Consider the following 25516-nt stretch of genomic DNA (forward strand, 5'->3'; position numbering starts at 1 on the left):
AGCAGCATAGGTTGGGCTGAGGAAGTCCCCAGCGCAGCAGTGGCGTCCCGCAGGCAGAGCGGAACCACAGGGGAGCAGCGGCATCAGCAGGTCAAGGAAACCCACAGGTAGCAGCGTCGGCAGGCAGGGGAGGCCCACAGGTGTGGCAGCGGTGTCGGTGGGCTGAGGAGGACTACAGGCAACAGCGTCGGAAGGGTGAGCAGGTCCACAGGTGTGGCAGCGATGTAAGGCAGGCCGAGCGAGCTGCAGGAGCGACGGCAGCGTCGAGAGTTTGAGGAGGTCCACAGGCAGCGACATCAGGGGGGCCGAGTAGGCCCACATGTGCGGTAGTGATGTCAGGTGGGTAAAGCAGGACCCTGGGTGTAGCAGCGGCGTCGGGAGGTTGCCTGGGGACTTGCAGGCGCGGCAATGGTGTCGGGGGAAGAACCGTGGAGGCCCGTAGGTTTGGCGGATCGAGAAGATATTGGATACAATAAAAATAAGGAAATGGTTGTCCTTACACACCTCCCACATCCAGTCAGCAGTGGTGGTACAAAAAGGATGCAGTCCATGATACACTTGACTGTGTGATACCATCATCATCTACAAGTTGTTCATATCCATCCACATCATCATCAACCAGCAGGAAGGCAAAGGCAACAAAACAGCGCATTTTTAGGCTAAAACTGTAATCTTCGTGATATCTGCATTTCATTCCTTCTTGCTCAAAATTTTGTTCCAAGTGAAAACAAGCCGTACGCCAAATTTGACGCAGGAAACAATTTCATAATCCATTATGGGCTGCTTTTTTGAAATCCATAGTCATAATACCAGGGCGCTCATTCTGCAGTAATTCATTTATCTTGGCAAAAAGTCTACTATATTATGTGTTTTGACTTTTGTCTAAGAGCAGTCCGAACAATCGTGGGACATTAAAAGTATCAATCTGAATGTGCACTATATATAATTGAAAAAATATACTAGAGCAGCATTTAAATGTCCCATCTGCCCCCCAACTCTTGTATCGCCTTAAATGTCTAAGTACTTTGTCACTTGCAAATATTAGCATTCGTCTTACATCTTCTATTCCGCTGTCATACTGTAGAAATTTTTCATCAATGTCAAGGTAAGAGTACTCACTTGGAGTGGAGAACCCAAAATTTTAAGTGGGGTGGCAGGATAATTGGGATCTGCTTGCCTCCAACGTCTGATATTCCTATTAAGCTGTTCAAACCGAGATATTTGTGACAATGTAGTCGTTCAACTTTTCAACTTCACTAGCGATAATTGAGCGTGGTGCATTTCGAGATGGAATCGACTTTTCTTTAATATTTGAGACCGTGATCTTTGCATTTACCTCTGCAGCAGTTGAAGCGTGATTATAAATCCCAGTCTTCTTAATTCTATATAGTTTTCCTCAGTATGAAGTCTCTCCTTGCACGCTCAATTTTCAGACCTCCTGTATATCTCAGTCCATTAGCATTCTCCTTATTTTTATGTGTATATATAATTCTCTTGATCGACCACTTTGTATTTTCCTTTTTCTGACGTTATAATCTTGTAGAGAGCCATGTTGATGGATGGGCTTATTCTGCAGAACTAATTTGATCTGAATAAAACTTTTTATTTTGAACTGTCCAGAGATGAAAAATTATTGCTAAAACTGTCCAAAGACAATTTTAGTCCTAAAGTAATAGTTCCACACATTCTTTCGAAAATTGCATTTGAAAGAGAGAGGTAATGAATGAAGAAGAAAAAATAAAACTGTTGAACAACCATTTTTATTCCAAAGTGTCTTATTTCCGTGTCTTGGGGACGAATTGCCCAACGACGAACTGACCATAGACGAATTGACCAGGATAAATTAATCAGGGACAAATTGTCCCAGTGCCCCTCTTACAGACCCAGGTGACATTGCTTTCTTCCTTTGATTTTACATCCAGTTCTTCTGATCACTTCCTATTGGTCTGTACAGCTTCTTTATCTCTCCGTATTTTAACCCTTAAACGCCGAAGCGGTAAAAAAAAAAATGTCTCCCGTGTGCCGGAGACGTTTCAGAGTCAGCGCGGGAGCGGAAAAAATATTATTTTCAAAAAATCATAGCGCGCTTAGTTTTGAAGATTAAGAGTTCATTTTTGGCTCCTTTTTTTGTCATTGCCTGAAGTTTAGTAGTATAACCATCAGAAATGAAAAAAACTATCTTTATCATATATAAATAATGCGATATATGATAGCGCAAAAACGAAATTTCATATATAATTGTATTCAAATCGCACTGTGCGCAAAACGGTTGAAGGTAACAAGTTACTTTTTTTTTCGTTGTAATGTACACTAACTTGCGATCATTTTGGTATATAACAAATTGTAAAACGATAAAAGCAACACAGAGAAAATATTATCACAAAATGATGCATGAATTCGTAATGCGCAGACGTAAACACATTCTTTTTTCAAAAATTCACCATAAATCTAAATATTGTCCTAGAGACTTCCAATTTCTTTCAAAATGAATATTACTATACTGTAAGAATATTAGCTTACAAATGCAGTTTTCGACAATATCTGACGAGTTAAAGTTGACCGAATGTCGAATTTTTTTTATATATATTTTTTTATATGCAATTATTTCGGAAATAAGAAAAGCTACAACTTTCAAATATTTTTCGTTTTATTCTAAATGAAATTGCGCACATTTTCATATATAAAACTCTATGAAATGCCTAATATGAAACGGAGCAAATATTCCGAGAATGGGACTTACGCATTTCGGAGATTTGTGGCGGAGAATCCGCGCGCGGAGGGAAGGAAAGTTTTTTTTAAAATTCACCATAAATTTAAATATTGTGCTAGAGACTTCGAATTTGTTTCACGATGAAGATAAATGACTGAATATTACTAGACTGTAAGAGTTTTATCTTACAATTGCGTTTTTCGACCATTTCGGTAGAGTCAAATTTGACCGAACGTGGTTTTTTTTCTATTTATCGTGATTTATATGCAAATATTTCGAAAATGAGAAAAGCTACAACCTTCAACTATTTTTTGTTGTATTATACATGAAATTGCGCACATTTTCATATATAAAACGTTATGTAACGGCTAATTTAAAATGGTGCAAACATTACCACAATCGCACGTATGATTTTTTCGGAAGAGTTACCGCGCGGACATAAAGAAAATGTTATTTTTTTCATAAATTCACCATAAATCGAAATATTTTGCTAGAGACTTCCAATTTGTTGCAAAATGAAGGTAAATGCTTGAATATTACTAGAATATAAGCGTTTTAGCTTACAATTGCGTTTTTCGACCATTTCGGTAGAGTCAAAATTGACCGAAGGTTGAAAATTTGTCACTTATCATTTTATATGAAAATATTTCAAAATTGATAAAAGCTACAACCATGGGTTGTTTTTAGTTGTATTGTGCATGAAATTGCGCACATTTTCATATATAAAACTTTATGTAACGGCTAATTTAAAATGGTGCAAACCTTACCACAATCGCATGTATGATTATTTTCGGAAGAGTTACCGCGCGGACGTAAGGAAAAAGTTTTTTCATAAATTCACCATAAATCGAAATATTGTGCTAGAGACTTCCAATTAGTTTCAAAATTAACGTAAATGATTGAATATTACTAAAATATAAGAGTTTTAGCTTACAATTGCTTTTTTCGACCATTTCGGTAGAGTCAAATTGACCGAAGGTTGAAATTTTGGCACTTATCGTTATTTATATGAAAATATCTCAAAACTGATAAAAGCTACAATCATGAGTATTTTTTTGTTGTATTCTACATAAAAATGCGCACATTTTCATATATAATAGTCCATGTAACGGCTAATTTAAAATGGTAAAAAAATTATGTCAAAGTGACGAAATAATTTCCGAGATGTGTCACAGATACTTTTTTAGTGCGGCCAAGAAAGAAATTCGCGCTTGCGCGCCTGCGTAACGATTGTAAACAAAACAACACCTTGATCCGTGAATTCCCAGCATCCCCCAAGGCGCGTGATTCAAGAGTTTTCGGCTGGTAGGCCTAAAAGTATTTTTCCGCGAATTTTTAAAAAAACTTTTGTATGTCGACGTAAAATACGTCCAGTCGGCACCCGAGAGACAAAAAATGTCGACGTAAAATACGTCCAGTCGGCGTTTAAGGGTTAATACCTCCTTTAACAACAGCCAAATCTTCAGGCAAACCATGCAATGGCTAAGTATGTAACTCGGCACTTTTGTGAAATTTACAATGCTAATTCCTTCCCCCTACAATAATTTCTGGTGATTTTTTTTCCATTATTCATCTACTTTATCCTTTTGCTTTAGTTATGATACAGTGTTTTCATCCACACTGTGATAAGAGCATCCTTATAAGATGAATATCAGTTGCTTTTGCCTTTGAGTGGTATGTACTCCGTAAACGACGCACAGAGACATCGCCATAACTCTGTGATAAGGCGAGGGCTACTGCATCAAGAGCGGGTGCAACTAAAGAAGTGAGCTCACCCTGGGTTTAGAGTATGTCACCTTAATGTTGGGTCCATGACTGGGAGAGGTAGAGAATTGGCCGACTTGATGAGAGAAAAGAGAGTAGATGTTATGTGTGCAAGAAACGCAATGGAAAGGAAATAAAGCTAAAGAGTTGGGTGATGGATATAAGCTAATTATAGTGGAGCAAATAAACAAGGTAGAAATGGAGTTGGCATAGTACTGTCTGATGAACTGAAGAATACAGTGATAGAAGTGCATAGAAAGAATGCATGTATCGTCAGATTGAAGATATGTTATGGAGGAGAGATTCTGAATATTATAAGTGCATATGCACCACAAGTTGGTTGCACAGAAAAAGAGAAGGGAAATTTCTGGAGAGACATGGATGGAATAATGCAAGAACTGGAAGAACATGAGAGGAAGAACATGAGAGGGTGATAGTGGGGGCAGATTTGAATGGCCATGTCGGAAGTGAAAATGAGGCGATTGGATGGGTGCATGGGGGCCATGGAATTGGGGAGAGAAACCCAGAAGGAGAGAGTGAAGTGGACTTTGCTGTGTCATTCGACATGGCAATAGTAAACACATTCTTTAAGAAAAAAAGGGAACACCTAATAACATATAGGAGTGGGGGAAGATATTCCCAGATAGACTACTTCCTGTATAAAAGGATAAAGCTGGTGGAGGTCAAGAACTGCTAAGTTATTCCAGGCGACCATGTAGCCCCCCAACACAGACTGCTATGTATGGATTTGAAGTTAAAAAGGGAAAGAAAAACCAAAGCTAAAGGGATAAGGAAAATTAAATGGTGCAAATCAGAGAAGGAAGGGGATAAGAAGAGTGAGTTTAAGAGGAGGGTTTTGGAGGATATTGATATAGGAATTGAAGATGTTCAAGAATGGTGGGCACGAAATACAGCAGTTATAAGAGGGCATGGAAAGGAGCTGCTAAGAGAGACATCTGGTATCATATGGGAAGAAAAGGAGAGTTGGTGGTGGGATGAAGACACTGAGAAAGTAGTAAAAGATAAGAAGGAGGCAAAGAAAAGATGGGAAGAGTCAGTCAATGGAGGACTGAGATAGGTACAGAAAGAAAAACAAGGTGGTGAAAAAGGTGGTAGCCTGCTAAAGCAAAGTCATATGATGATGTGTATAATGAGCTGGGGACAAAGGAAGGATTAAATAAGATGATCAAGTTATCAAAGGCTAGAAATAAAAACACCAAAGATATTACACATATCAAACAAATAAAAGATCAAGATGGTGTAGTACTTAGAAAGGATGAAGACATTGTGAAGAGAGGGAAAGAATATTTCGAACAGTTGTTAATGAAGAAAATAATAGACTAATAAGAGGATGGGCAAGTGAACATTAGCATGGTAATGAGGTTTTCTAGGCAAGAGGTACTAAATGCACTGAAGATGAAGAATGGGAAGGGAACCGGACCAGGCATGATTCCTGTAGAGGCATGGAAAGCATTAGGAGATGAAGGTGTGGATATACTGTACAATCTTATGATAAAGATCCTTGAACAGGAAAAGATACCAAATGAGTGGCGCGGGAGTCTATTGATCCCAATTTTTAAAGGGAAAGGCAATGTCCAAGAGCGTGGTAATTATAGGGGTATTAAATTCATGTCCCACACTTTGAAGATACAGGAAAGGATGAGGGATGCTAGACTGAGAGAAGAAGTACAAATAGGTAAAGCAGATGGGATTTATGAAGGGAAGGGGAACAACAGATGGTATATTTTGTCTGAGGCAACTAATGGAGAAATTCGGGGAAAAGCAAAAGGACCTACATATGGTATTCATTGACCTTGAAAAGGCTTATGACCGAGTCCCGAGACAAGAGGTATGGAGGAGTCTGAGGGAGAAGATGGTGCCTGAGAAGTAAGTGCGATTGATACAAGAGATGTACCAGAATGTATTTACCAGAGTGAGGAGCAGTGTTGGGGAGACAGAAGGTTCTGAGGTGAGAGTAGGATTACACCAGGGATCGGCTCTGACCCCGTTTATCTTTAACATAGTGATGGACGTTATAATAGAGTTAGTAAGAGAGGCAGTATTATGATGAAACATATTGTATGTGGATGATATTGTTCTATGTGCAGACAGCACGGAAGATCTGGAAATGAAATTGGAAAGATGGAGACAAGTACTGGAGGACAGAGCAATGAGAATAAGTAGATCTAAAACAGAATATATGTGTACCACCAATTAAGGTGATGATAGAGAAGTATCCAGCTTAGTGGAGAACAAATAAAGAGAGTTGATAAGTTTAAGTATTTGGGATCCTTTGTTAATGCTGGAGGAAGTATGGAAGAAGTAAAACATCGGGTACAGGCAGGCTGGAACAACTGGAGAGCAGCCTCTGGAGTTCTTTGTGACAAAAGAGTACCACTGAGGTTAAAAGGAAAATTTCACAAGAAGGTGGTAAGAACAGCAATGCTGTATGGTAAGGAAACAGCAAGCATGAGAAAAACAGAGGAGAAGATGGATGTGGCAGAAATGAGAATGCTTAGGTGGATGTCTGGGGTGACAAGAGAGGATAGGATCAGAAATGACTACATAAGGGGGTCAACTAAGGTGGTGGAAGTATCAAAGAAAGTGCAGGAGGGGAGGCCGAGATGGTATGGACACCTGTTGAGGAGAGAGGATGACCACATTGGGAGACATACTATGGGGATGGAGGTTCAAGGAAGAAGAAGACCAAGAAAGAGATGGAAGGACTGTGTGAGAGGAGACTTACACGAGAAAGGAATTAATGAGGCAGAAGCGCAGGATAGAAATAGATGGAAACGGCTCATCCGAAATGGCGACTCCATATAAAAAAGGGGAACCGGCTGGGAAGAAGAAGTGAAGTAAAGTTTTGAAAGGATAACATACCACATATTTTTGGTGTGAATAGTTGACAAAACCAAAATGAAAATCTTCTGTATTTGTAGTTTTGTGAAGAAGCTTGAATGATGTTCATATGTAAGAATTTTTAAGTATGAAACAGTTATTAGGTAGTTATTTTCAATCTTTATTATACAGGCTTAGTTAATTGGTCATCACCATATATATCACCTTTATTTCAGTTGGTTCTCATAAACTTACATTACAGATGCCAAACATTTGGTAGTACAGTGGTACCTCGAGATACGAAATTAATCCGTTCCAAGGCGGCCTTTGTATCATGAGTTTTTTGTATCTTGGAACACATTTTACATGTAAAATGGCTAATCCGTTCCAAGCCCTCCAAAAACACCCCATTAAATTTCATAATAAAGCTAAATTGACCTATAAACAATGAAATACTACAACAATTTGGACCATTCAATACCTAAATTAAGAATAAAAATGCAAAACCTGTAAATAAAGTGTATATTAGTGTACAAGAAATATTATTACTGTAATGTAAAATGTGGAAGCTTACCTTTCGAGTGAGGCTATCTCCGAAAGTGGCGGCAGAGGAGGAAGAGGACAAACGGCAGATAACGTACGTACGTACATGCACTTAACTTTACAAAAACACATAAAAAATTTAAGGAAAACTATAAAACTAAAATTTACGAAACACATTAACAAACTGTAACACTTAACTTACAAAAATCTACAAATTAAAATTTTTTTTTTTTTCACTTTTTTTTCACTTTTAAGTAGGCTTTTTTTTTTTTTTTTTTTTTTTTTTTTTTACAGAATTCCAACTTCTTCACCACTTTCAACGTTCTGTTTTTCATCACTTGGTTCTTCCTTTTTGCTTTCAACTTTGTTTTTTATCACTTGGTTCTTCCTTTTTGCTTACTCCTGCTAATGCTGAAGGCCTCTTTAAAAAATAACGATCCAAGGAAGATTGCTTCTGCCTACTTTTTACAATGTTTCTGAAACGACTCAGGCAAATGTCATCGAACTGCGCAAGCATACGACCTGTGTGAGCCTTTTCGGGGTGTCTTTTTTTCGATAAACGATTGCACTTTATGAAAAGTGCCTAGAATATCCTTAATTTCTGCCGTTGTCATGGGCTCCTCCTCCTCTTCCTCGCCGCTGCTAGAGAACTCCTCTTGAACGACGTTATGTTGCATGGCCTCCAACTCCTTCAGGTCATCCGTCGTAAGCTCCTCTTGGTGCTCCTCAAGAAGGTCGTTGATGTCGTCCTCGTCAACAACCAGCCCCATGGACTTGCCGAGTGCAACGATCTCGTCAAGATCTGGTTCAAAACAGTTTTGGGATCGTCACTGTTTCTGACTCTGCAGCACCAGCTTCGCCCACGTCGAATCCCTCGAATCTCGGGCAGATACGGCATCAGGCCAGAGTTTCCTCCACGAGGAATTCAAGGTTCGCCTCGAAACCTCCTGCCAAGCTTGGTCGATGAATCGGATGCAAATGACGATGTCGAAATGCTCCTTCCAAAATTGACGCAAGGTGAGGTTTGTGGTATCGGTGATGTCGAAACATCTCTTGAAAAGATGTTTCGTGTACAGCTTCTTAAAGTTCGCTATCACTTTCTGGTCCATGGGCTGGAGGAGAGGGGTGGTGTTGGGCGGAAGAAAAAGAATCTTGACGAAGGAATACTCTACTAGGATATCTTCCTCGAGGCCAGGAAGGTGGGAAGGGGCATTGTACAACACCAGCAGACATTTCAGGGGGAGGCGCTTCTCTTCCAAAAATTTCTTCACTGTCGGGCTGAAACACAGATTTACCCACTCAGTGAACAAAATCCTCGTTACCCAGGCTTTTGCATTACATAGTCCTCCACATCACTGGAAGCTTCTCCTTCAACACTTTGTGGGCCTTGAAGGCTCGAGGAGTCTCGGAATGATACACCAGTAGGGGCTTCACCTTGCAATCCCCACTGGCGTTTGAACAAAGTGCGGCTTATGCCCGGGTAGCTTCTTCTCTTCCTCCGTGATGTACGTCCGACGAGGCATTTTTTTCCAAAAAAGGCCAGTCTCATCACAATTGAAGACTTGCTGAGAACTGTAGCCTTCCTTGGTCATCATCTCGTCGAAAGTCTTCTTAAATGCTTTGGCCGCTTTCGTGTCCGAGCTGGCAGCCTCCCCATGACGCACCACCAAATGGATGCCAGTTCGTTTACGAAATTTCTCGAACCAGCCATGCGAAGCCTTGAACTCTGGGGTTTGCGTTGAAGTCCCTTCCCCTCCGTCGTCTTCCGCCTGCGCAATCAAATCGCCGAAAATAGCGCTGGCCTTGTGGGCGATTGCTGTCCCCGTTACCGTATCACCAGCGATTTCTTTGTCTTTTATCCAGACAAGGAGCAGCTGTTCCATCTCGTCGTGCACGTGGGTCCTCTTGCTAGACAAAATAGTGATGCCCTTCGACGGTGTAGCTGCTTTGATGGCATCCTTCTGTTTAAGGATGGTGCCTATTGTCGACGGATTACGGCCGTATTCCTTTGCGATCACACTCAATCGCATACCAGCTTCGTACTTCTTGATGATCTCCATCTTTGTCTCCAAAGAGAGCATGCGCTTCTTTCCGTGAATTTCAACTTTCTTGGGACCCATGACTACGTTATCTTGTACGTAATTTACGTATAAGTAACACAATAAAGTTTCCACACAACACGATAGTATACTGCAACGAAATCACTAACGAATTTACGTTACTAAACGAAATCGTTGGACCGAACGAATGCCGTGTGCGTACGATAGAGATGTTGGTACGAAGAGGCCGAGAAAGGTATGCCACCACGTATACGTATAAGATGCATGATGGGAGGGATGCTGTCCAATAGGACAGAAGGATTTCATGGTTTGGCTAGCATCAGGAACCAATGGGAGAGCAGGAGGATGGTGGCAAGTCTACTAGTACTAAGATGGCGGAGCGCGGCGCGAGTTTCAAAATTGTTATCCGGGCGAATCTCGGACTTTCAGAAACCTTTCGTATCTTGAAAACTTTTCGTATGTAGAGCAGTAAAATTTTTCGCATTGGCTTTCGTATCTCAAGTTTTTCGTAAGTTGAGCCTTTCGTATCTCGAGGTACTACTGTACAGTGTTCCTCTCGTATTCGCAGTGGATGGGTACCGGACACCGGCCCCCCCACCCCCCGGGAATAGCTAGAACCCGTGAATAGTTGAAACCCCTATAAAAACTTAAAACTGCCTATTTTGTTAGGTAAAACTCAAGAGAAACCCACTAAAAATATTTATAACAGGCTTTTGTAATAGTTTTATTACAAAAAGAGCATTTTATGATAAATTTTTTTAAAAATCAGGAATCTGTGGATATTTCCCATAGAAAAATACAGTGAATAGGTGACGTTTCCACAAATAATGGGGGTATAAGTTCCAGAGAGAAATCCGCGAATCCGGAGTCCATGAATAGGGGGGTTCACTAGATTATAGTGTTATGAGATCCTAATAAGTTACCCTTGGCTCCTGATGGGCCATTTACATAGATTCAATCGGATGTCCGTTAGAATGCAAAATATATTTCAACAATTATATTTCAGCAAATATACCCTTATATCAATATATACACGATACGTCAAAGTAAATATTACGAAACAAGGATCACAGCATTATAAGAAATCATTGATTAGCGACACTCTGCACTGGAGCAAACATCAAGCAAGGCAATACTGTACAAGTCAGATGTAAGGGACCAATATCAAGAATCCCTAACATTAACTTCTAGATTTATATCATTATATAAAAACAGACTAAAGACAATAAACAAATAAAATTTTAACAAAACACAATAGAAGCTTACAAATCGGTCAGTGGAGGGCTGCTTTGGTAGTTATCTGTCAGGATTTTGTACATTCACTCTATACCTCGGATGATAAGAACAACTACCCAAGGATACAAAACTGGAAGTTAAACCAACAACTTCCGACAACGCCTTCTATTGACAAGTTTGCTCAAGACTTCTTACGACAATACTTCGACATTTTGAGTTACAAACTTTTAACTTTTTGTAGTAATTTGATTGACCTAAAAAGTGAGAGTATACTCCCGAATGAACAGACAGTACTTTTTTCTGGAAAATGGAATATTAATTATTGACCTGGTTCTGTTTTGTTATGCCAAAGTTGGATTGTATAAAACGTCTAACAGAGGGAAAGTAATACCACCAATACTATACCAAAGACTTTTATTATGATAACTATACCTGAAGCAGATCTATGTACTATAACAATTCATAATAAAAAAATTAGATATTTGGAGATTGAGACATGCATTTTTCAGCATTAATAAAAAGCATAATATCTGTCACATTTTGCCTCCCAAAACATGTAACACTTTGCGAAATGGAGGAATAAATATAATATAAAAATGCCTGCAATGCAAAGGCCAATTACAGGAAGTCCCTGGTTACCATTAACCGAAACTGCAATTTATGGCGGTTATGGCACCAAGTTTCGGTTAATGAAGCCTCTGTTTAGGTGTGGTACGATGCCATAACTCTATCGTCTGCATCTTAAAGCACTGATAACTGAAACTCGGTGAATTATGGCACCATATATCGCTGATTTTATGGCACCAGACAAGCCCCATAAAACCGGATCGCCCTTAACTGAGTCCACCACCGACTGCCTATATACATAACTCAACTGCATTGAAAATCAACTATGTAAAAATTAGTGGTATTGTACATTTGTAGAAAATTAATGCAATGAAGAACCTAAGTGATCAAAACAATGATGCAAAGAATAGGCTTCTTATTCCAAATGTAACCAGACATTTGTTATATTGGTGCTTATGATATAAACAAGCTTTACATATCATGCCAAAATACCAAGTTCATATTAGTGTTGAGCTCTGAACCACGAGTCAACTTCCATAAGAAACATATCTTTGCTAACAGGACAGTACAGGCAGTCCCCAGTTTACAACAAGGCTTCCATTCTTGAGTCGTGTCGTAAACCGAAAATCGTCATATGTGGGACATCGTCGAAAATCGTCAAAAATCCTAAGAAAATCTTACTTTTAATGCTTTGGGTGTATTAAAAACTATGTAAACAGCATTTTTCATTTAAAAACCTTTAAATATTGATTACTTTTTCTTTCTGGAGTCATATTTCTTCCGTCAGATCAGTGTCGTAACCCTGGAAATAATTTCTGATGAATATAATTGAAAAGCGTTGTAACCTTGGAACTTCCTAAGCCGAAACCATTGTAAACTGGGGACTGGCTGTACAATACTTGAGCACTGTGAGGACAAAATAGTAGGATGCTAAGGACCATCTCTAAATCACATAAAACGTAGAAGCATTATTGTTAACATTCTAATCACAATAAAGACTAGACCATTCTCTCAAATATTCCTGTTCCCAAGAAGGACATACATGAAAATACTGTAAAACATGATTCATTCTTTAAATTATCTTTCATATAATTGTAACTGAAGAAAACAATGCTATACTGAAGTAAAAAGAATAGACTATTCCTTATGAAAATACATTGTATTATGCACTGTATATTTTATAAAGAAAAAATTTCAGAAAAATAATATTGTTATGATACAATAAAGTTTTATACATACTTACATGGCAGATATATACATAGCTATATGTAGACTCCGTCTTCCCGACAGAAATTCGAATTTCGCGGCACGCGCTACAGGTAGGTCAGGTGATCTACCTGCCTGCTGCTGGGTGGCAGGAATAGGAACAATTCCCGTTTTATATCAGATTTTCTCTTCCACTTGTCTCCTGAGGGGAGGTTGGGTGGGCGATTAATTGTATATATCTGCCAGGTAAGTATGTATAAAACTTTATTGTATCATAACAATATCATTTTTATACATTCAACTTATCTGTCAGATATATACATAGCTGATTCACACCATTGGAGGAGGGTAAGAGACAGCTAATTACTGAACAGACCGATAAACAACATACGTTGTAGGTAATAAATAAATAAAACCTTGGTTCCTATGTGTTTAGACGAAGGGTTGACTTCCTAGCTATTGCTAGGAGTCTGCTTCGTCTCAAGAGCCTCAGCAAGGATGTGACCTATTGCTAAGAGTTCTTGTAGATCTGTCAATGGGGTCTTATCCACTTACTCGACAGAATCTAATGGTCTTTTGTCAATGGGGTCTTATCCACTTACATGACAATACACCTATGCCTAGTGGCATACTTAAGGAGCACAACACCGAACCCGATCACCTGATCCTAACACGAGGGTTTGTGCTTAATTTGAAAAGAGTTATCCCCAAACTCCTTTCAAACAACCCAAAGAAAAAACACTATGTTAAAATAAAATTTAACTCAATAGTTAAGGATCAGTGTTGGCTCCCTATCCCAGCAACGTATCCGTAGACATGTATAACCAAGAGAGAAGGATCTCTCGTAGGTCAACTTGACCTCCTTCGTGTAATGGGAAGTCAACACAGAGTTGCATCTCCCGTAAGTGACAGCTAATATGTCCTCATGACATATTGTTAGGAAAGAACAAGAATTCATAAAAGCTCGCACTTCATGCGCTTTTAATTCTCAGCTGTTTGAAGGAATCATCAAGTTACTCACGAAGTGCTTTAGAGCGATCACACTTGTTTCAAAGAAGACCAGGGCTTTCTTTGAAATGGATCTGTTCTGGATGAAGCCTCTCGCCTGGCTGGCGCCTCTCGCCTGGCTGGCGCCTTGCGCCTGCCTGTCCCTCGCGCCTAGCTGGCGCCTGACGCCTGGTTGGCACCTAGCGCCTGTAAGGCACTTTTTGCCTGACTCCTGACTCCCGCCTCGCGCCTGGAAGGAGCTTCGCGCCTGGCTCCAGACTGGCTCTTTTTGGCGCCTGGAGCCTGGCTGGCTCCTCCCCACTTGCTGGAGCTTCGAGCTTGGTAGAATCTCGAGGATGTCTGGCGATGTCCACATCGGACGCTCTTATCTGTCCGATTTGTTCGCCTCTAGCGCATCTGCACTAGGTTGGAGACTCGCTCTTTCTTCTCATCAGACAATGACTGTTCCTTGGAACTGTCTGCCTCTGGCGTTTTTTACGCCTGTTTTGGCATCTGGCGCCTAGTTGGTGCTACATTGTCCGAAAGTCCTGAACATCCACAATAGTTTATCAGGAGACTGGAGAAGGGTGGAAGAAATTCTTCCACTTTGAGCTTTTGGCCTCTCTGGCAAGGGGAGGTGATTGTAGTCAGCTACATCCATCAGAAGATAGGATATCTAACAGTACGAGAGATAAGAGTCTTCCTCCGAGGAGGATCCTTCTTGAGTACTTCCGTTGCTAACGAGATCTCTTCTTACATGTTGATGAGGTTCCTCGTTGCAGAATCTTCCCTATCCTTGTCCGAAAGAAGGGAAGGAGCCTGGAAGTCGAAGGAGACTCTGAGCTGAAATTGGGAGGACTCCTGATTTCTAGCTCTTTATTGTATCCCTCTGAATACCTTCTGGGAAGCATTTCGAGCCCTCATCGCATCCCAAAGACTCTGTAGGCAAACGTTTAAACCATTATCTGTAGATGAAAACGTAAGTACTCTGCCTGGACAACGGAACCTCTATCTGAAAGCGTTGAGTCAGGAAAAGAGGGTTTTAGTTCTTTTACCAGACATACTATGCTGGCAAGAACCTATAGCCGAGTATCCATAGAATCTGATGCGAGATTCCAATGCACAAAAAATTCACTTGTCTTCTTGGTCGTTTAGAACCAAGAGAAACAAAGAATTACCTCAAAATTTCTCAAAGAAGTTTAACGAGGAGCAGTTCCATCTTGTCGGAACACAGAATCTGAGGTCCAAAAAAAAAAGGATCCCATTCCCTCTATTATTTGAGAGCCTCAAATCAAATAATGAAAAACGGTTTGCTACAAATATCTATAGAAGAGGATGATTTATAATCCCCTTAATAGTAATGAACTAGGAGAAGGAGGGGTGTGCAGGACTCAAGAGACTCTCCGAATTCAAGCAATAAAAGGGTACTAAGGTCTTGTAATCTGAAAGACCTGCACCCTCATTGACTTCCAAGTCTGATATATCTTTGTCCCATAATGTTGGGAGAAGAATGAGTCACCTGAGGAGAGCGCCTCTCTTCACAAGGTGAAGGGCTTTAAGCAGTAACAGCCCCTTCCTGACAAGGTTATGTTCGCATGTGCGACATCTTCAGTACCTGGCAGGTGAAGGCTGATCCTGCAAAAAACGTCTCTCCAAATCAAACCATCCTGACAGAGATGAAGACGCTTACGCGACCACTAGAGTCCCTGTCATGAGAAGTTTGTTCTAGCTAGAAACTTCCCACAATCTCAGTCCATCCTGACACGGGCAACGGCCGCCTGTGCGACAACTTGTGTCCCTGTCAGGAAACAACTGATCTTGTGACAAATCTCAAAGAGGAGACTCTTGGTGAATTCTATCTCCAAACACGAAGAAGCTGGAGATCCTGGAGCCTGGCACCTGTCGCCTGGCTGGAGCCTGGCTGGCGCCTGGCTGGCGCCTGGCTGGCGCCTGGCTGGTGCCTGGCTGGCACCAATTGATATCCTACTCATGTCGTATTGGGATATCGTATAAGATCCCGAAGATCTTAATTCTCTGCTATCTAATTCTCCTTGTAGAGACAGAGTATAGCCTTTTACTGCGTTATGATAGCAGATATATACAAAGGTGATTCTTCCCTCTGAAAGGGAAGAAAAACCCCCCATGTGGTTCACAGAGGTATCGGAAGAGGACAGTTTCCCCATTCCATCTAGCACGATCTGCAGCAATTCTATGTCTTTACCATGACTCTTGTCTTTTACCTTGAAAAACTCCTCTCATTCATGTCTACTTCTGGTCAGTCTGCACGCAGACCGACTCAGAGTTGAGAGGTTTTTCAGGTCTATTTACAATAGATTCTGATAGAATATCCAGACTCTCTTGGAAAAGCCTTACGAAACATGCTGTGAAAAGAACGTGACTTCTGTGAATCCAACCTCTCTAAGGCCAAAATGAGGCATAAAGTATCATCCTCTCGTCCTTTGACGCCCTTTATCTAAATATCTGTTAAGAATTTATATTTAGGGGAAAAAAGACTAAAGATTATTCCCCTTTCTTTAAACTAAAGATGGCGTATATTGCTACTTCTCTGGGATCGAGAATAAGGAAGCAATCTATAGGAAGCCTTTTCTTCTTCCACCTTGCGAAGAGATCTATGAAAAAAGACTTCTCGCCGGTTTTTTACAACTCTTTCCAATAAATGTTAGACATACATTAACAGTTATTATCGTCGATCGAGAAGGTTTTCACGGACGTGCAACATCTTGCAACGAACCTCTTAAGGATCGTTACGTTCCGTGTCTGTTTTCCAAATAGGTTCTCTTTTGTCAACGCGAACATGGGCGAAAAAAGAGATTCTCGATGCTCCTTGCGACATGAGAGAGCTGTGGAATTGGCCTAAGTGATTAAAATAAATCATTTCATCCTTCCTTGGGATCGACCCCTTTCCGATTAGACGGGGAACGAAATCAGGAACGAAACTTGCCGTTACTGAGCCTCCTATCCCCATGCAGTGAAGTTCTTCTTGTCGGTAGTGGATAGGACACCGACACTCCATGGTGGGTGTCGATGGTATGAGTACTGGGGCAAGCCATTAGGACGAAGAAAAGATTGATTTGGAACAACCGAACTAAGTCCACAGCGAAGTTCGTAACTGACTCGGGCGCTCTGACAGCTGCCGACTGACTGCGTTTGGTAGGAGGCAAGTTGTCCAAGCATCCGAGCAAGTCACGTGACCTTCGCCCTAAAAGGGTTATGCCAAGAGACTAAACAAATTAATTTGTTCGTCACCGATGCCAGACGGCGAGGTGATGATTCTCTTAAGGCATGTGCCCAACAGGCGAAAGTCAATTGCCTTCTAGAGACCGAGGTCCCTGATGGCAAGATATCTCATAGTATAGTTGAATCTCAGCTAAGGAGAAACAACACTATGTGTCGTTGAAGACGAAGATGGACAGAAAATGCAACCTTCGTCTTCACAGCTGAATCGAGAGAAGGATTCTCAAGATTCTGAACCTGTGCTTACAAAGACTGAGAACGCTAACCGCTATTTCATTGCTGTCCGGTGAGTGTCGTAGTTGCAATGAAAGCGGAGCACTTTTCAGTAATGAAGACAGCGAATTACTGCCTGAAGAACTGCTCCTCATGGGCTGAACATTTGGAAGTAGAGCTGTCAGGTCGGAGAGTAGGCGATGTCTTCTGACACATCTGTTAATTCGGGGTGAACAATGAACAATTGCACACCTACAAATACGAGATATTTGAAGACAAACTCAGATGTCTGCAAAAATCATTCGCATTATCGCAGAGCGATGCAGTGGGAGACTAGTACAGACTTCTGTTACCGTGCGGTAAACAGTCCAAGAGATATCTCTGTTGAAAATTCTCACAATGTCGAAGGCGATGAAATCGAGCGTCACAGCAGTAGATGGTCCTTCATGTTTGCGAGAATCCCCGTTAATCAGAGACCTAAGTCCATGATTGTTGGGCAGAGATACGGTTCGGTAGTCAATCAAAGCAGGGGAGAGAGAAACATGACAGACCGTACATCTCGGAGACCCAGCTGATACTGAGCTGCTATCAGGCAGTTCAATACGCAGTAGCTCTCGCTGACTCGTCATCCTGAGTTGCCAGGTAATCTATTCCACGAAGGAATGCGTTCGGCTAGAACCATCGAGCATAAAAAATACGCTCGAGCAATTATATTTAAACGAAACGGATTTCGGTAAATACAAAAGCTGATTTGGTGTTGTCGTGACAATACCAAGTATCTAAAATCGAAACTGGTAACTGCTGGGAGGTTGCAGGCAGCCCCGTGTTGCAGTTCATGCTGTCAGAGAGGCTACTGGACTATTAGGTTAATAACTCGCTAAAACGAGAAATATCATGGATGGCGCTTCGCGGGCAGGCTGGCGCTTCTAGCACTCCTGGCAAATGCGCCAGGCTGGCACTTTTGAGCCAGCCTGGCTCTTCTGGTATTCCACCTTGTGAGGTGGCGCCAGGTGCCCGTCTTGGCGCCTGGCTGGAGCCAGTCACCTAAATTGCTTGTAATTCTTTTCAGATATGTGCCAGAACATCTGTGCCTTTATGGTACCCGGCATCCTTTCGTATGTTAATTCCGTTCTTAGTAGGAAAAAACTTTTATAGACGTAGTATAGTCCATTCGGGAAACAACTTCTGCCACGAAGAGAATGTTTCCCGTCAGACTCATCTCTCTTCTTCTGAGCAATCTCCGTGCTCTAATAAGTTTATGCTTTCTTCATGCGCTTTTCGAAAGCATGAGAACATTATATAATATCGTGCACTGCCGTATTATAATCCTCCATAATACTGTTACATCGAGGTAAACAGCATTAATCTAGGAAACCTTTGTAAGAATAGAAGGAATTCAGATGTCAGCCATAGAGTTAACTTCGGTATGTGCATATGACTTGACCATACCGCAGTCTTAAAGTGAATTCTCTACTACATTCTTTCCTAGCCAAAGCAGAGAGAGAATGGAAAATTCTCTACCTTCGTTTTTTTCTTTAATAAAACAAATTAGTGTTAGACGAAGTATATCCTAATGAGAAGCAAGGATCGAAGAGAATCACTCAAGGTTCCTATCCTTGGACATAAGGTCGTAACCTACGTCTGTTTAAGTCCACCGGAAGGGACTATTGATTGAAAGGAAAACTTTCTTTCCAGTTACTCATACCCATGACGAGATTTATCTTGCATATTACGAGAATCTTCGTCTTAGTTCTTCTCTCTAGAGGGTATGTAGGTATAATAATAAGGGAGAAACACTGTTTTAGGATGCCTTTCCAATGGCTATCCTTGGCAGTCTGGGACGCTCTACAGAACCTGCCGAAGGGACGCCTGACCGATGGGAATTCTCTGAAACCTCCTTACGGCTTTCGACATTCCTTCTCCTCTGGGCTTGGGAGCTTGAAAGAGGTCTGGGTCTGGGAGTGAGACAGAGCCGATCAGACGCACCCTCCACTGCAATAGGGAACACTGTAATCACTTCTTACCTTTCAATAGCTCGCATTTTGAGCTACATCCCTTGTCTTCAAATTGCAATTATGAATTTGAAGTTTCTGTGAAGTAAGAAGATGATGAGGATGCAACACTACTAGTACTGTTAATACTCTAACTGCTCCTTAGTACAAGTATCCGAAAAACTTCTAAAGGAAGCGTATCTAGTTACATGCTTTACTGATTCCCTACAGTAGGAAGTCAGTTTAATTTCCTCAATCAATTCTAACACTTATCACACGTATTAATGAATAAATATTAATATTTCCCTTTCTTGCAAACTATGTGAGTGTCTACCGACAATTTCGGTAGTTGCACGTTTTATATTCTTCGCAATTTTTCAAAGCCAAATTCATTAAAAAGTTAATAAAAGCGTATGCCGAGCCAAAGACCCAGTACTTCCCTGCAAAAGATAGCCCAGAAGATCGATGGCGATGAAACACGAAAATCAAGTCAGGAGGTACCGCAAATGTATGTTTACAATATGGCCGACAGAGAAAATCTGATAGAAAACGGGAATGGTTCCTATTCCTGCCACCCAACGGCAGGCAGGTAGATCATCTGACCTACCTGTAGCGCGTGCCGCGAAATTCGAATTTCTGTCGGGAAGACGGAGTCTATAGCTATGTATATATCTGACAGGTAAGTTGAATGTATAAAATCTGATGACCAATATAAGGACTTAAAACATGAACAGTTGAATCTTTGGTTTTTATGACTTGATTCGTTTTCACTCTTCATACTCTAGTTGTGCAAGCATCTAACAAAATGGCTTCAGCTGATTTTCAAAGCAATCTCAAAAGTATGATAAGAGAACTGTATCTCCTAAGGTTTTAGTGTCAATACTGTAGACTAGATATTTTATAAACATACAGTGACATAGTAGTAAACACTATTAAAGCTTAAGCAATAGCAAATTTGGTCTAAGTTGTTTGATATATATACAGTATACAGTAAAAAGCTGGGTTTGTGTGTCCTCAGATCTATACTACATACTATACTCAAAGTTTTTTCAACTTCTGAAATACAATTCTACCTCCCTTATTCCTCAACTGCACTTAGCAAATGCATTCTAACCTAAACAAGACATGGTGATAAATCTCCATATCAGGACAATTATTTGTGTTGTAAAATCTCCAAAATCTTTCTATTAAAATATCTTAACAATACAAAGTAATGTTTATCAAAATATCTTAAAATCAACTGACAATAAGAAGTAAACACATAAACAGGGTAGGCATTTCAAGTAATGCTATGTTCCACACCCTCTTGGCACTATAGTTTTACAAGGACCATGCTTTCTACAAAAATCCACTCATCTTGTGTCGCGTAGTTTTCATCCACGTAAGTAGTATGTCTTCCCATCTTTGAGTGCTAAAAGGAGCCCAGCTGACACCAGGTAGACATTTCATCCATGTTATATTAATCAATGAATTTTGCTTGTATTTACCACATTTTTGTGGAACGAGAGGTAAAAGCCCATAATGTTTTGTGATGACAAAGACTAGAAAATGGATTTAAGTTGATGCATGATGCAAATTATGCCCTTACTATTGTCAAATTTCCTGGTGATAGAGTAAAAAAAAATCACATAGTTGTCCAATCTTTTTATGTACATTCAACATTTTTCCTTGTGATCTGAGAGGAGAAAATTTTTTAAATACTACATACAAGATCAACATCGTCTAAGAACAACCTTATGTTAAAAGGACTAATTTGAATGAAAAAATGTTCTTGCCATGCAATTCTACCAGCTCAAAACCCAGTTCATTACCTGTCGAGTCCAAGTTTTAATTAAGAACCTTTTAAACAAATAATCAAAATGATCCCTGGGCATGGTATTGACGAGATTTAGAGCTGCAAACTGCATTATACAAATGCGTACCATAGTTTCTAAAATTTATATAAATAGACAAAATGTATTAAGATTTCTGAATTGAGTCACTTACTTGCCATTTTGTGCTTAACCCTTAAACGCTGATTGGACGTATTATACGTCGACATAAATTGTCTGTTGGGTGCCGATTGGATGTATGGTACGTTGATATAAAAAGTTTTTTTTTAAAATTCGCCGAAAAAATTCTTATAGGCCTACCAGGCGAAAACTTTTGAATCATGCACCTTAAGTGATGCTGGGAGCTCACGGATCAAGGTGTTGTTTTGTTTACAATCGTTAGCCGTTACATGGAGTATTATATATGAAAATGTGCACAATTTCATGTAGAATACAACTAAAATCAATTCATGGTTGTAGCTTTCATCAGTTTTGAAATATTTTCATATAAATAACGATAAGTGCCAAAATTTCAACACCAAAATGGTCGAAAAACGGAATTTTAAGCTAAAACTCTTACATTCTAGTAATTTCAATCATTTACCTTTATTTTGCAACAAATTGGAAGTCTCTAGCACAATATTTAGATTTATGGTGAATTTATGAAAAAAAAAAACATTTTCCTTACGTCCACGCGGTAACTCTTCCGAAAAAAATCAGAAATTGTTTCGTCCGATTGTCGTTATACTTGCACCATTTTAAATTAGCCGTTACATAAAGTTTTATATATGAAAATGTGTGCAGTTTTATGTAGAATACAACAATATATGATTGAAGGTTGTAGCTTTTCTCATTTTAAAAATATTTGCATATACATCATGATAAATAGAAAAAAAACCACGTTCGGTCAACTTTGACTCTACTGAAATGGTCGAAAAACGCAATTGTAAGCTAAAACTCTTACAGTCTAGTAATATTCGGTCATTTATCTTCATTTTGGAACAAATTTGAAGTCTCTAGCACAATATTTAGATTTATGGTGAATTTAAAAAAAAAAAACTTTCCTTCCTCCGCTCGCGGATTCTCCGCCGCAAATCTCCAAAATGTGTACATCGCATTCTTGTAATATTTGGTCCATTTCATATTAGGCGTTTCATAGAGTTTTATATATGAAAATGTGCACAATTTCATGTAGAATACAACAAGAAATAATTGAAGGTTGTAGCTTTTCTCATTTTTGAAATATTTGCATATAAAAAAATATATAAAAAAAATTCAACATTCGGTCAATTTTAACTCGTCCGAAATGGTAGAAAACTGTAATTGTAAGCTAAAACTCTTACAGTATAGTAATATTCAATCATTTATCTTCATTTTGAAACAAATTGGAAGTCTCTAGAACAATATTTCTATTTATGGTGAATTTTTGGAAAAAAAAAAAAAAATTCTTACGTCTGTGAGTTACGAATTCATGCATCATTTTGTGATAATATTTTCTCTGTGTTGCTTTCATCGTTTTACAATGTGTTATATACCAAAATGATTGCAATTTAGTGTACAATAAAACAAAAAAATTAACTCGTTAGCTTTAACCGTTTTGCTCACAGCGCGATTTGAATACAATTATATATGAAATTTTGTTTTCGCGCTATCATATATTGCATTATTTATATATAATAATATTATTTTCATTTCTGAAGGTTGCATACTAAACTTCAGGCAATGACAAAAAAAAGGAGCCAAAAATGAACTCTTAATCTTGAAAACTAAGCGTGCTGTGATTTTTGAAAAAAAAAAAAAAATTTCCGCTTCAGAACCCCCCCCGGCATACGGGAAACGATTTTTATTATACCCCTTTGGCGTTAAAGGGTTAAATGTCTTACAACAATGACAACATTACAACTTGCCCAAGGGGCTTTGGAAGACATTGTTTTGATGTATAAAAAGACTTATAAAACAAACAGAGTGCAGAAGATTGCATACTGTAATTACCAAGTGCTTCTCTGGTTTGCCATCATATTTTGTTATTACTTTTTTCTTACAGTTGCACTGTAATCACTTTAACTAAATCATCTAACATTGCCTTTACAAAGATCAAGGCCAGATAATATGTATAATCAAACAAACCCCAGTGATCTGCATTTTAAACAAGGAAATGATATTCAGCACAATGTACAGAAATGAACTTGAATCCAATAATGCGTTCACATAACCGAAGTACCACAAAGAGACCACTGGATCACCAAACTGAGATTACCTTCATTGTTAAAGATGAGCATAATGACCTAATGTTTCATTTTGAAGTCTGATACAAAATTATTGTTGCTCACATTATCATAACCCCTCTATTCCAACCCATTTTCTTAATCATCATCCTCATTATCATTATCATCATCCCACTCATCAATCTCATCTTCATCATCTTCGTCGGAATCGTCAGAGTCTGACTGAATGGCCTGAGCGCGGATCTGCAGGGCACGATTCAACTGCAGGGCCATACCCTCCAGAGGAGGAGGCTCGTCCTTTGCACCCTCAAAGTGATCTTTTACCTGTAACAAAAACAAATGAGTGTGATACAAAATAAAGAATAGCATGCATGTGGTCTAGAAAATTGGAGTTTGAAAACTTATAGAGGGTTAACCTGAAAAGAGAGATATTCTTGAGTTACATATTAATAATTATTAGAAGTTATCTTGAAAACACTAAACCTGTTTGTGACCACAGCTAACTAAAGACTTCGGCATGAGATTAACGGACAGAGAGACACTCTTACTGACTGGCTTACCTTAACCCTTAAATGCCGATTGGACGTATTAAACGTCGACGAAAATTGTCTGTTGGGTGCCAAATTGACGTACGAAACGTTGACGCAAAAAAGTGTTTTAAAAATTTGTGGAAAAATAGTTATAGGCCTACTTGGCAAAAAATTTTGAATCACGCACCTTGAGGGATGCTGGGAGCTGTTGTTTTGTTGTCAATTGTTACCCAGGTGCGTAAGCACGAATTTCTTTCTTCTCGCAATAAAAAGCATCAGCTACACATCTCAGAAATTATTGTCACTTTGACATAATTTTTGCACCATTTTATATTAGCCGTTACAGTTTTATATATGAAAATGTGCGCAATTTCATGTAGAATACAACAATAAACAATCCATGGTTGTAGCTTTTATCAGTTTTGAAATATTTTCATATCAATGGTCAAAAAACGGAATTTTAAGCTAAAACTCTTACATTCTAGTAATATTCAATCATTTACCTTCATTTTGCAACAAATTGGAAGTCTCTAGCACAATATTTCGATTAATGGTGAATTTATGAAAAAAAAACATTTTCCTTACATCCACGCAGTAACTCTTTAGAAAAAAATCAGACATTTTTTCGTGCGATTATCGTAATGTTTGCACCATTTTAAATTAGCCGTTACATAAAGTTTTATATATGAAAATGTGCGCAATTTCATGCAGAATACAACTAAAAATAAATGAAGGTTATAGCTTTTCTCATTTTCGAAAAATTTGCACATAAATCACGATAAATTGAAAATAAACCACGTTCGGTCAACTTTGACTCTACCGAAATGGTCAAAAAACACAATTGTAAGCTAAAACCTATGACAGTCTAGTAATATTCGGTCATTTATCTTCATTCCGCCACAAATCTCCAAAATGCGTACATCACATTCTTGTAATATTTGCTCCATTTCATATTAGGCGTTTCATAGAGTTTTATATATGAAAACATGCGCAATTTCATGTAGAATACAACAAAATATAATTGAAGGTTGTAGCTTTTCTCATTTAAAAAATATTTGCATATAAATCACGATATAGAAAAAAAACCATGTTCGGTCAACTTTAACTCTACCGAAATGGTCGAAAAACGCAATTGTAAGATAAAACTCTTACACTCTAGTAATATTCAGTCCTTTATCTTCATTTTGAAACAAATTCGAAGTCTCTAGCACAATATTTAGATTTATGGTGAATTTAAAAAAAAACTTTCCTTCCCTCCGTGCGTGGATTCTCCGCCTCAAATCTCCGAAATGTGTACGTTGCATTCTCGTAATATTTGCTCCATTTCATATTAGGCGTTTTATAGAGTTTTATATATGAAAATGTGCGCATTTTCATGTAGAATAAAAAAAATAATAATTGATGGTTGTAGCTTTTCTCAATTTCGAAATATTTGCATATAAATAAATATATATATAAAAATTCGACATTTGGTCAACTCTAACTCGTCCGAAATGGTAAAAAAATTGCAATTGTAAGCTAAAACTCTTACAGTATAGTAATATTCAATCATTTATCTTCATTTTGAAAGAAATTGG

The 25516-nt window shown here is 39.1% G+C and overlaps 1 protein-coding gene across 6 annotated transcripts in view; it reads right to left on the reverse strand.

Annotated features, from left to right (window-relative positions):
- Window positions 1–11553: 11553 nt before the first annotated feature.
- The window catches only part of LOC135205053 (actin nucleation-promoting factor WASL-like), a 250054-nt gene continuing 236091 nt past the window's right edge, over window positions 11554–25516 (reverse strand). For all 6 annotated transcript variants that reach the window (XM_064235319.1, XM_064235321.1, XM_064235324.1 and 3 more), the window contains one exon: window positions 11554–23733. In XM_064235319.1, coding sequence (XP_064091389.1) covers window positions 23548–23733 — 186 coding nt within the window. In that variant the 3' untranslated portion in view covers window positions 11554–23547. The remainder of the gene's footprint in view (window positions 23734–25516) is intronic.

This window comes from Macrobrachium nipponense, chromosome 48, assembly GCF_015104395.2.
Source record: "Macrobrachium nipponense isolate FS-2020 chromosome 48, ASM1510439v2, whole genome shotgun sequence".
Classification (NCBI taxonomy): domain Eukaryota; kingdom Metazoa; phylum Arthropoda; class Malacostraca; order Decapoda; family Palaemonidae; genus Macrobrachium; species Macrobrachium nipponense.